The sequence below is a fragment of the Cebus imitator genome, unplaced genomic scaffold (genome assembly GCF_001604975.1).
Source record: "Cebus imitator isolate Cc_AM_T3 unplaced genomic scaffold, Cebus_imitator-1.0 Scaffold27, whole genome shotgun sequence".
Taxonomy (NCBI): domain Eukaryota; kingdom Metazoa; phylum Chordata; class Mammalia; order Primates; family Cebidae; genus Cebus; species Cebus imitator.
In genome coordinates, this window is record NW_016107342.1 from 14,690,598 (window position 1) to 14,703,551 (window position 12,954).

General features: G+C 33.6%; 1 protein-coding gene across 3 annotated transcripts in view; it reads left to right on the forward strand.

Moving 5' to 3' along the window:
- The window catches only part of LRP1B (LDL receptor related protein 1B), a 1,911,091-nt gene that overhangs the window by 1,676,653 nt on the left and 221,484 nt on the right, over positions 1-12,954 (forward strand). For all 3 annotated transcript variants that reach the window (XM_017523186.2, XM_037736613.1, XM_037736614.1), the window contains exons 61-63: positions 7,350-7,538; positions 8,401-8,549; positions 12,564-12,657. In XM_017523186.2, coding sequence (XP_017378675.1) covers positions 7,350-7,538; positions 8,401-8,549; positions 12,564-12,657 — 432 coding nt within the window. The remainder of the gene's footprint in view (positions 1-7,349; positions 7,539-8,400; positions 8,550-12,563; positions 12,658-12,954) is intronic.

Sequence of the window (12,954 nt, forward strand, 5' to 3'; positions counted from 1 at the left end):
GGCAGGCTAATCACCTGAGGTTGGGGGTTTGAGACCAGCCTGACCAACATGGAGAAACCCTGTCTCTACTAAAAATACAAAATTAGCTGGGCATGTAATAGCACATGCCTGTAAACCCAACTACTCAGGAGACTGAGACAGGAGAATGGCTTGAACCAGGGAGGTGGAGGTTGCAGTGAGCTGAGATCATACCATTGTACTCCAGCCTGGGCAACAAGAGCAAAACTCTGTCCCAAAAAAAAAAAAAAAAAAAAAAAGAAAGACAAGAAAAAGAAAATGCTTGTAACATATTACACTATTCTACATTTTTATGTTAGAAATATGTTTATAATTGCAGGAATATGAGAAGACCAGGTCCTAAACCCATGTAATTGATATCTGTCCCAGAGGCAAATGCTTTTCAAAGAATTCAGTTTTTATTAGGACTCTCTGACAAAGAAATTCCTTATGTATGTGTGTGTTGAATATAATAACTCTTATATTAAGTACTTACGGTCAGGCTCAGACTGAATATCACATTTCTGTGTACTGTTAAGGCTTTATTGCCAACAGAAGGGCCCAGAAAATTTCAAAGCAACAGGAATATACTTTACCAAGTGCATAAAGCAATGTTGCTTTGTTTACTTCTCAGATTAGAGAGAATTGTCATCATCCTACAAATATATTTTGAGTCAGTCTTGTTTTCAAAACAAGTGTACTACAGTTTACACAGTCTACTTCATAAAATTTTACATTCATTAACAGAAATACTCTTTAGATGGTAAATATTGAAATGGCTATATTTGACTTTCTATTATAAATAATTTAAAAACAGGTAAGAGAAAGGAAGGAATTAAGTGGCAGTAAATCTGATATTCCTAATCTATATAGAGAGTACATATTATTTGAAATGAGAATGTAGACAATATGAGGCAAGAAATACTAGAAAAGAATGGGCCATGGAGGTCTTCAGCCTCTTAATAATGGCTTAAATCTGAAAACTATCTCTAAATACAGTATTAATTTCTATGCTTTGATGTAAGATATACACTCATTTAAGTGTTCCAGTATCAACTACTACACTAAAGAGGGACACAAGTTTATGTTGGACAGTTGACCAGTATCAGTATTCAAAGGTTAGTGTGTAATAGACATGCTAACAGTATCAGCTCTGATCTGCCTGTACTATGACATATACTAAAAGAAAAAACTACTTTTCATCCCAACAAGGTCTCACTGAAGGACTGTGATATTTCATATTGGAAAAATAAACTTTCAATATTCTATCATAATAGTTGGAAATGTTGGCCATCCTTGATGTTCCTGTCATTTCTTAATGTTTTTGTGTGTCGTGAAAAATTGATTTTGGACCTTATTTTCTTAAATTTTGTGATACTGTTTGTTACTATCAAGTAGGATTGCATTAAAGAGTAAGCAGGCAAAATGTTCATAGAGAAAAAAATGAAACAAAACACATCTTAGGTGCTGGTGGTAGGTTTTAGGAAATAAGTTTTTTTTTTTTAAAATCGTTTGCACAGTAACACTGAAGGAGCCATACATAATTATTAGCAAAGAACAATTGTCTTTGGCTGTAAGGTTATGTAAAGCATGATCTTTTTTTCCCAGGTGTCTTTAACTAAAGCTCTGGCTCAACAATCTTCTCTGGAGATTAGCCTACCCTGGCCATTTTCCCACCCACCGACTCTTGTCACTCTTCATCAACTAGAAGCCATTATCCACCCACCCTCCCACTGGCCACTGTCATGAATCTTCTACTTTCTGTGTCACATTAAATCACTTTCTACCACCATCTAATTTTGTCATCTGTTTACCAGACTACAGTTTTCCATAGACTTTGTTTAATCTCACCCTATTTTTTCAGTGCTAATTGTTTTTCTTTCTCATTACTTTCTTTGTGCTTTTCACACTGTGTTACTTCAAGTCATGCCCTATCTTCTCTATACCTCTCGTTGTGCTCTTATTCTTCTAGAAAAACATCAGGGGAAATTATTAGTGTCAGGGTCTCTCAAAAGAGAGGATCATTGATCCTCTGGTTCTCTCTTCTGAAGACAGATGCTGTTTTAGTCAAGCTAGATAGTTTGCACCATATTAACGAGGAAATGGGTACAATGGATGGTTTTTGATCTGGGAAGAGATATGTTAGATGAAAAAGTATGAGAAATATTAATTAGTGGGTGTTCTAATTATCCTGGATTTGCCTCTTTGCCCTCCTCCTATGCTAGAAAGCTGACTTATGTGGACTACCCCACCAAAGCTCTTTCACCTTCCCACCTCAAGTTGGATTTCCTCCATGAATTGCATTGCAAGGACGTTAGATAGTGGACAGAAAAAGAAGTTAGAATATTTATTCACCCTCTTTCCATCTATGCTCAACTATAATGATTTAGCATTGTCTGAGCCTATCTACTAAAGGCCTCTGCACTTGTTGGATGGTTTTATTCCTCTCAGATGCAATTTTCACTAGCTTCTGGTAACAGACCTAGTAAAAAGCAATGCATCATTTGTACCTTAGCAGGTCTATCTCTATAAATAATTCTTTATTAAACCCTCTATAATTATCATTTAAATATATGTTTTCTATTTTCTGCAGCAATTCTGACTGATATAAAAGAGATTTAAAGGGATTAAAAATAAGGTGACAATTTAGAATAATTTTTGCAATATCCCAGGTGTAAGGGTATATGAGCCTTTACTTGGGATAATGGCACCAAGAATTCTTTTAAAAAATGAGTGTCTTAAAATATATTTAAAAGAAAAAGTAGGATTTAATGTTTGATTTGATATGTTTATAAACTTTCCAGCTTTACGGGACTACCTTTCCAAACATTGTCATAGAGTGAGGGACAAGTTGACCTTAATGGAGCACTGATTGTTTAGCTATTTCTTTCTAATCAATATATAAACTCCTTGTAACTCAAATAAATCAATTCTAAGCTCAAGTTACTCTGTAATCTTGATTCCTTCATAAAAATAATAACAGAATTTGGTGATTGCATTATATACCTCATTTTTTACTTCTAAAAATATTAGTAAAGACTTTATAGCCGTTTTTTTTGATTGTTTGTTTGTTTGTTGTTGTTTTTGTTTTTTTGATATGGAGTGTCGCTCTGTTGCCCAGGCTGCAGTGCAATGGCAGGATCCCGGCTCACTGCTGCAACCTCTGTCTTCCAGGTTCAAGCAATTCTCCTGCCTCAGCCTCCCAAGTAGTTGGAATTACAGATGCCTACCACCACATCTGGCTATTTTGGTATTTTTAGTAGAGATGGGGGATGAGGTTTCTCCATGTTAGGCAGGCTGGTCTTGAACTCCTGACTTCAGATGACTCGCTCGCCTTGGCCTCCCAAAGTGCTGGGATTATAAGCGTGAGCCACTGTGCCAGGCCTAGAGTCATTTTTAAATAATAAATTACCATGATTCCTGGGCATAAAGTAATATTTTAAAATAGCATTTAGATTCCTAAATTTGAGAAGATAGAGAATGGAAAATAATAAAAGATAGAGAATGGAAATGGTATTACTAATGAACTGTCTATTGAGTACTAAACTCAGTACAGAGAGCCACATCAAAGCTAACAATATTCTAATGCTGTATCCTCCCATAAAAGATTTTAACTCAACAAAAGCTGAGAACTGTGTAACTAGGGCATTCGTTTCTTAAGTATTTAAACTGGATATCAGAAAAACAAAATTAGAATGATATTACCCAGAAATATGCTTGCTGAGCATGATAAATGCTATCTAAAAAAAATGAATAATCAAGAGTATTGAAATAGAATATATCTAGCTATGAGGCAACAGTTAAGCCAAAAGCATCTTCTGGATGGCCACCTTTTCTTTTATCTTTTGTCTTAAAACACACACACACACACACAAACACACACACACAAACACAAACAGAATCTTGCTCTGTCACTCAAGCTGGAGTGCAGTGGTGCGATCTAGGCTCACTGCAACCCCCACCTCCCGGGTTCAAGCAATGGCCACCTTTTCTGTTTGTCGTAATTATGCTGAACCTTTGTAGGATAGCATCCAACTCGACTAAAAGGGAAAAATTCCAAAAATGAGTATTTTCTCAATTTACTTATTTTTGTCAAATACCAATTCTTTTCTTCTGAAAGATATAGTCTATGAAATGAAAATTAAGAGCCTAGTGGTTGAGAATGCTGGAAACAGTGCAATACATAATGCTGTTACACAGAATAGACTTAACTATAGTAAGTCGCTTTAAAAATAGGCTTTAAATGTATAATAAGTACCTGTGAAACTACAGCTCACACACAGCAGCTCTGTTTTTTCTTTTTTGTGTGTCTACTGACTACCTATAAATGAAAGACTTCTTGAGTTTAATTTTCACATTTGTCTATTAACTAAGTAAATGCAGTTTTATATAGAGAACTGGTCATATAATTTTTTTTCTTAAAAATGATAGCCATCATCATTTTAGGCAACATTGACTACTTTTCCCCTGAACTTAACCATATCTCAGCATTAGTTAGGAGTTTGTATGTTAAATGTCCCTCTCAAACCTTCAAAATTTATGTTTATATTTTATTAGCTCCATGTACCTCCTGTCTTAGTCTGTTTTTTGTTGTTGTTGGTTTTTTTTTTTTTTTTTTTTTTTGCCATAACAAAATACTACAGATTTGGTTATTTACAAAGAAAATAAATTTAGTTGGCTGATGGTTCCGGAGGCTGGAAAATCCAAGAGCATGTCACTGGCATCGGGTGAGTGTCATCCCATGGTAGATGACACTCACCATTGTCACACTAGTGCTCTCAGGGCATCACATGGCCAGAGAGCACGCTCTGGAGAGAGCTGAGATTCAAATACCAGTACTTTTATTTACTAGCCTCTTTTGCCAAGTTACTTAAATTTTCTGCAACTTACTTTTCTCATTCACAAAATGGACTTTACTTGTTTTAGTCCATTATTACACCGCCACAAAGAACTGAGACTGGGTAATTTATGAAGAAGAAAAGGTTTAATTCACCCACAGTTCCATAGGCTGTACAGGAGGCATGGCTGGGGAAGCCTGAGAAAACTTACAATCATGTCAGAAGGGCAAGAAGGAAGCAAGCATGTCTTCACATGGCAGCAGGAAAGAGACAATATAGGGGGAAGTGCTACACACTTTTAAACAACCAGATATCATGAGAACTCACTAGCAGGAGAATAGCAAGAGAGAAATCTGCCCCCATGATTCAATCACCTCCCACCAGGTTCCCCGCCCTCTCAAACACTGGGGATTACAATTCAACATGAGCTTTAGGTGGAGACACAGAGACAATTCATATCACTACTACTGCATAATAAAGTTTTTGAGAGTATTAAATAAAATAAAATATATAAATTGCCTCTCCCACTGGCCTAATTCTAGTGTACCCAAATGCTTAATAAATATCACCTATAGTTACTGCTGAATAATTTTAAAAATTGTTACTTTTGAAGTGCCAATTGGCAGATTGTTACAGTAACTTTATTTTTCTTACAGAAGTAAATTGAATCTCTTGTGGGCTGAGAACATGAAAAATGATGATTAACTTTTTGAGCCCATATTTAATGATATAGCTATTAACTTTACATCTAAGGAGATTCACATTAAATGTTTCTGAGGCTTTCATCATTTTCCATAAATTTTTATTTTATTCTAAAAACCTTGAAACCTGCATATAAGGTGAAAGGCTCTTATAATAATCACCCATCACCAACATTTAATGAATTACTAACATTTTATCACATTTATTTTATCTTTTTGGTATGAAATTATATACTTAAAGAAAAATGGTGATAATAGTTTGTATAAATAGCTCACATGTAATTCGTTATGGTAAAATGTCCTTCTTTTCATTCTTTCTAATTTCACTTAGTATTTTAGTAATGCTATCCATGTCTGCAAGAGTACATAGATAATTAAGTTGAATGCACATCTATATTTTTACACCAAAATTTAAAACAGCTAAAGTGTACAAATCTGGATTTTGAAAAATGTTTACATTCTTCATATGCATAGTATCTGTTCTGAGATGAATTTCTAGCTAGATTTCATATTATCATAGTACTCAATGACTTAATAGATGATTTATTGGGGGTTTCTAATTTTATTTCTATGTCTCTTAGTTTTAGTGAATTATCTGTTAACATTTGGCCTATCAGATTACAAATAGCAAATTAAAAGATTTAAAGTATCTATTTTAGTTGATAATATAAATTTACCTCAGCATTTTAAAAATAAGGCTGTAAAGCTCCCTATGAAGAGTAAATTGTATTTGAAATTTTGTTGGTATTTTAGTGACTACTGAATGAGGATTATGCCAAATATTAATTTTCAGTCATTAAAATCTAATTAAGAAAAAAGTAATATTACTGAAAATATAGTACCTTTTGTCATTAATGAATATCTTCTCAGAGTTTTTAAAGGTATGTCTGAAAATTAATTCAGAGAAATAGAATGTTTATATAAACTAGGGAATTTTCATCTTCTTCATTTATTATCTTGAGGAAGTAGAAGCACAAAGAAAACCCTATCACTGTTTAAAATTATTTAAACCCAAACCACTGAACAGACTTACCATATCTTATTTGCTGGATAGGACCCTGGACACTTGCAAATGAATAATTGACATTTGTGATGCTCACTCTATTGTTTGGATTTAAACATCAGAAAGAATAATTATAAAACAATTTTAATCTGCAACTAAACCATTTTATGACAATTGAATTTTCATAATACATTATTATCTGCCACACTTACTTCCCTCTATCCCATCCCAGCTCACCTTGCAAGTAAAAGTGCTCATAAAATCTCAGTGGCTCAGATGGTTTATAGTAGTTTCATAGCCACTTTATTTCCAGGTATTAGACAGATTTCTTCCTGGATCTATAATTTAATCATTTTAAATGTGAAAAAGTAGGATATTGACCTTTAGATTTAAGTATTTAAGTTAAGAACAACAAGAAGGAGATATATATGTATATATGTAAATATGTATGTGTATACACACACACAAATATATATATATATATATATATTATGAGTTTTAAAATGGTGAATGTGAATGGTATTTGGTTTTGGTCAAGCAGGCTTTAATGGTGAAAGAATCACATTCTTTTTTTTTTTTTTTTTTTTTTCCAATGGTTGAGCCAAGCTAAGTCTGAGCAAAGCTAGTTCCTGTGCCCAATCCTGCATTCCCTTAACTGGTAATAAAGAACTTTGCTGGCCTGACAGGTTGTCACAGCAATTATTCACACAAAATTCTGTAGCAGTTGTATCTGCCAGCCCATGTAGTATTGAATATTTTAACTGGCAGTCTTCCAAGATTGAACATTAATCTTACCATCTCCTATTACAGTCCCCAATCAAGATATTCCAGGGGTGATTGCACTAACATTGTTTGAAGACTACATCTACTGGACTGATGGGAAAACCAAGTCACTCAGCCGTGCCCATAAAACATCGGGAGCAGACAGACTCTCACTGATTAACTCATGGCATGCCATCACAGATATCCAGGTGTATCATTCTTATAGACAACCTGATGGTAATTATTCTTTACATGATTTCCATAAATGCATTAACATCTTTCAGTAACATTCCATTTTTGATTCTTTAAAGGTTAAATGTAATTTTATTTTTGACGAAGATCATCAGATTTGATGATTTAGCATCACTTTATAGAAGAATTCAGTCAATATCAAATATTGCTATTGAGGCATATGATTAGAAGCTCAATAATAGGACAAAGTATTATGAATTCGTTAAAATCATATTAAACTAAAATGACAATAATACATTTAGTCAGAGAAGTGAAGACTGCATTCTTGAAATGATTTATTTACAAAATAGAGGATCCTTAGTTTCTGGAATGCTGAGTAGGAGGAATTATGTTTAAGTAGCTCTAGCATTTTAAAATTGACAATTCTATCAAGTTTCCTTCAGCATATGTTTAATAGGAATTTCATCTGGCCTTGTGACATAAAGGTTTGATTATTTTCCTTAAAAAAACCTATCTGGCCTATAAAGCAGAGTCATTATACTAGTAGTTGTAGATCATTTTTTCATTGTTTTATTTTATGTTTGTATTTCTGAACATATGTTCGTCTTCATCCAAAATGCTTCTGGTATTTATTTATTTTTCTGATAGACGGTTTTTTTTTCCTACTAAAATCCTTGTTTTATAGAAGTGTACCTTTAAAATTATTGAATGGTAAAATTAGTGTCATTGGACAATGAGTAGTATTTGTGACAAAGTAAAATTATATTTATAGTCTTGATGAGTTCTTCATTACAAAGATTTATTCCAATACAAATTATGAAGCTTAAATGTCCTGTCTCTAATCCCGTATTATATTATTAGTCTTGATTATTCTGTTTTGTTGTTGTTGTTTCTTTCTTTTCTGTAGTCTTTAAACATCTCTGCATGATAAATAATGGTGGTTGCAGTCACTTGTGCCTTTTAGCCCCCGGAAAAACCCACACTTGTGCATGTCCCACCAACTTCTATCTGGCAGCTGATAACAGGACTTGCTTATCCAACTGCACAGCCAGCCAGGTGAGTGGAGGTCTGGGAATCTAATTATAGGATGTATGTTGAAACATTAGTTCTTTTTTTTAGTGTAACATTGAATGATTATTCCATACACTGTAGAGACGGTCACAAAATGCAGGAAAAGCAATATAAAACCTCACTAAAATGGGACCTTAGACATTAGGAAGAATAAATGGAGGGCCAAAAGGAAAAAATAAAAATAAAAAGATAGAGAAAAAAAAATTCTTTCACAGATCCATACAGAATAATGTCTCAGATCCAAATCCAAGCACTTTGGGAGGCCGAGACAGGTGGATCACTTGAGGTTAGGAGTTGGAGACCAGCCTAGCCAACATAGCTAAACCCAGTCTCTACTAAAAAATATTAAAAATTAGCTGGGCATAGTAGTACACACCTGTAGTCCCAGCTACTTGGAAGGGCGAAGCATGAGAATTGCTTGAACCCAGGAGGCAGAGGCTGCAATGAGTCAAGATTCTGCCAGTGTACTCCAACCTGGGTAACAGAGTGAAATTCTGTCTCAAAAATAAATAAATAAATAAATAAATAAATAACAATGTAAAAAGAAAGAAAAATGTTAATGAAGAACAAGCAATGCAAACCATTAGTGGTTATCCCTGTAAATTGTCTGGCTTATGGGGACATTTTACCTGTGATTCTTTTCTGATGTAGTGAAAGGAAAAAAACTATCTCTTCTATACTTCTTGGAGAAAAATCAGTTTGTAGAAACATAATTGTCAGTGAGGTAGACCTTTAAAGGAAACAAATAATCTGGGCAGTTAAGAATCATGCTACTAAGCATTCTGATGAAAAGTTTACATTCTTAATTTATTCTTACTTAGGAATTTTGATTTATCATCTAAAGATTGTCAACACATGACATGTTTCCAAAATAGTACTATTTTAGAAAAACTATGCAAATCAAATCAGTAAGAATTCTATTTGGATTAAAAACATAATCTGAGAATCTAGTAAAAATTAAGATTACATTCAATCCTTTTAACACTAATAATTCAAATATTTAATTAAGATTATTTTAATTACAAAAGAAGTCAACTTAAAAATAGCTTTACTTAAGCCTTAAAATAGAGACTTTGCTTGTTTCAACTAAACTTCACCAAATTGGGATTGCATTTTATCTTGATATTCGTATTAGTAGACATGTATTTAGTAGTTTCTTTATAGCTTTTTCTTGTGGGTGATAATTACAGTCTGAAGTTTATTTTATGATGATATTAGTCTTGGAGAACATTTATGGTGAAGACCGCTTTATATTTATATTTAACGTTAATCTTTTTTAAGTCAGTGAATTTAAGTATGAAAAAATGAAGCTTGGACATGAAATAGAAGAGATATTCCTGTGAGAATAATATATTGATTAACATAAAAAATAAAATAAGTATATTATACCCTGGCCTCCCTTAACTGAAAACCCATTAATGTTATTATCGAAATCAAATGAAGAGCAAAATCATTATATCATATATAATTCTAACAGTTCATGTTTATTTAAATCAGGCACATTTGGTGAATTTAAGAATATATACATTTTGGATATTTTTCCAATCATGATTGGGAAGACTTTGAGAATACTCAGGAGACCTGAAGTTCTCCTACTAATGTGCTTTAATATATTAAAAGGACTAGAAATATTTAATGTTAAGAGTAACTGCTTTCCCTCATATCCCCAGACATTCACTATCTATAAAGGTAAGTTTTCGCCTCTCATATTTGATGAAAAAAACCACACCAGGCATGAATATAGGCTAGGCAAATATGAGAAAATCAGTTGAACACTCAGATCTCCCATTGGATTCATAGAGCTCTTTACCTTCTCGTATTGCCACTGGAAGAAAAATTCATACTCATATTTGTTTAAATGATGTCAATCTGTCATAAATCTACTCCATCATATCCAGACAAATTTAGCAAAAGCTAACATAAAATAATCTCTTATTTGAGAAAGTAAGAGTATTTTAAATGGACAAACCTTTAGATTGTTAATCTATTTTCATTAGCAATAATTGAACCTAGCCTATAGCTTTCTATTATAAGTCTTTCTTGTATGTAACATGCTAAAATAAATGCCAGCTTGCTGTCAATTACTTACATGGAAATGACAACATAAACACTTCTAAGAGAAGTTAATAACTTTTAGAAAATTATCTAAATTAACACTTAGAAATGTTTTTAATGCCAGATGAATATTGTGATACATGCTTTTCATTGAAGTTCTACTAAAAGGAAGAGAAAAATAATTTTATATACCATGAGAAATTGACTAAAATTTATATATTGCTTGTTTTAACTAATTTCAAGTGAATACTTTTAGTGGTAGCTACTTCAGAGGCATGTGCTCTCTATATGGAAAGTGAGATTTTTGTCTTTAGTTTCTTCTATCTGAATGTTACTGAGAAAAGAATTAATTTATGGTCATAGATTACTGAAACATAAATTAACTGAGCTTTTTGGTCATTCTTTAGTCGGGCAATAGTGAAGTTAGTAGGAACAATACTTTGTCTCAGCAGCTACCTTTGGGTTCAAATCACCTTCCTCATAAAAGTAATATGCAATGATAACTTCCTGAATTTTGTCTCAAGCATCAAGTCACTTGTGTGCCAAATAGCCTGTAAGTAAATAAATATTGCCACATAACAACTCAACTACTTTCTTTAGTGTTAATCTGCCGCCTGATAGTTAATTTTAGAGGGAGGAGTTAAAATTTCTGTTTCTATAAATAACAGAATTATTGCCTTTCTCATGACTTTTTGTTTAGCTGTTTCACATGGAACGGAAGGTACAACAAATAAACATGCTAATAAATATTTTAGTGAATAGTTTTTTTTAGGCAATCTAGAGAACAAGTTTTACTACAAGAGTTTTTTTCTGTGCATTTATTTTTTTTAAGTCAGCAAAAAAATATCGAGCCTTATCTTTACCTCTTTTTAAAAATCTTTCAGAACTTCTCTTTGTCTTAAAAGATCATGAAACCTTATTAGGAATTCTGAAAACTGAAAAGAACTGTGTTGGCCTCAGCTGTTCTTAAAATTTTTGTGGGGCACATACTCATTATGGTTAACAGCAGTATTTTCAGTGTTCAGGAATGTTTATGGAATCACAGCATGATAGAGACGGGAAAGTTCCTCCAGATTATCTTCAGCTCCCCATTTGGTGGCTAAAAAACACAGGCTGAGAGATGTTAATTGAATTTCCCAAGATTCTGAATAAAATGCAATTAAGTTAAATTAATTCAAATTACCTAAATTAGTTCAACTGGATATCTCTTCCTGATATTCCTAATAGTTTTTTGCCCTACTTAGTGTTTGCCAAACGTTTTCTGTAAAGGCCCAGATAGTAAATATTGTAGACTTTTCAGGCCACAGGATCTCTGTAGCAAGGACTCATCTCTGCTACTGTGGTGTTCAAGTAGCCCTTTAGGGCTGGTGAGGTGATTTATGCCTTTAATCCCATCGCTTTGAATGGCCAAGGAGGGAGGAGCACTTGAGCCCAGGAATTTGAGACCAGCCTGGGCAACATAGTGAAACTGCATCTATACAAAAAATATAAAAATTAGCTGGGTGTTGTGGCATGTGCCTATAGTCCCAGCTACTCCAAAGGCTGAGATGAGAGAATTTCTTGAGCCCAGGAGGTTGAGGCTCCAGTGAGCTGAGATTACCCCATTGCATTCCAGCCTGGGAGACAGAGGGAGACTCTATCTTAACCAACCAACCAACTCACCAACCACACAAAAGTATCCAAGTATCCCTGTAGACAACATGTAAATGTGAGAGCTTGTCTGTATTTGCAGGTCATCTCAAGAGGTTTTCCTGAACAATGTGCTCTCCTAGAACTAGATCATGTTGTGGCCTGTTGTATATTTAGTCCCTATTGTGGAATGCACCAAGATCACCATTGTTCACATATGCAGCAAAAAAGTGGACTAGGCTGTGTTGCCCTAGTGAATTGTAAAATATTCATGATATATGCACTGAATTATTCAACCTTTTTTTTTTTTTTAAGTTTCGTTGCAAAACTGACAAATGTATTCCATTCTGGTGGAAATGTGACACAGTGGATGACTGTGGTGATGGATCTGATGAACCTGATGACTGCCGTGAGTACATTGGCAAATGCTGGAATTTAGAATTTAGAGTTCCTTATATCCTAGACCTGGAAATTGAAGCTATACGAAAAATATTGGCTTCTGATACTTTCCCAACATTGAAATAGAAAGCTTATGTATGTCGGTATTAAACAATAAAATAAAAATTGTTACAAGTCCATGGTTATCTCTTTAATAACTGTTACATTTATAATGGCACCATCAGCCATTTGTGTTAGATTTTGTTTCTTTCTCAAATTTGATTACTTGTGGAATAATGACATTACTTCATGTAGTGATCAGTAGGGT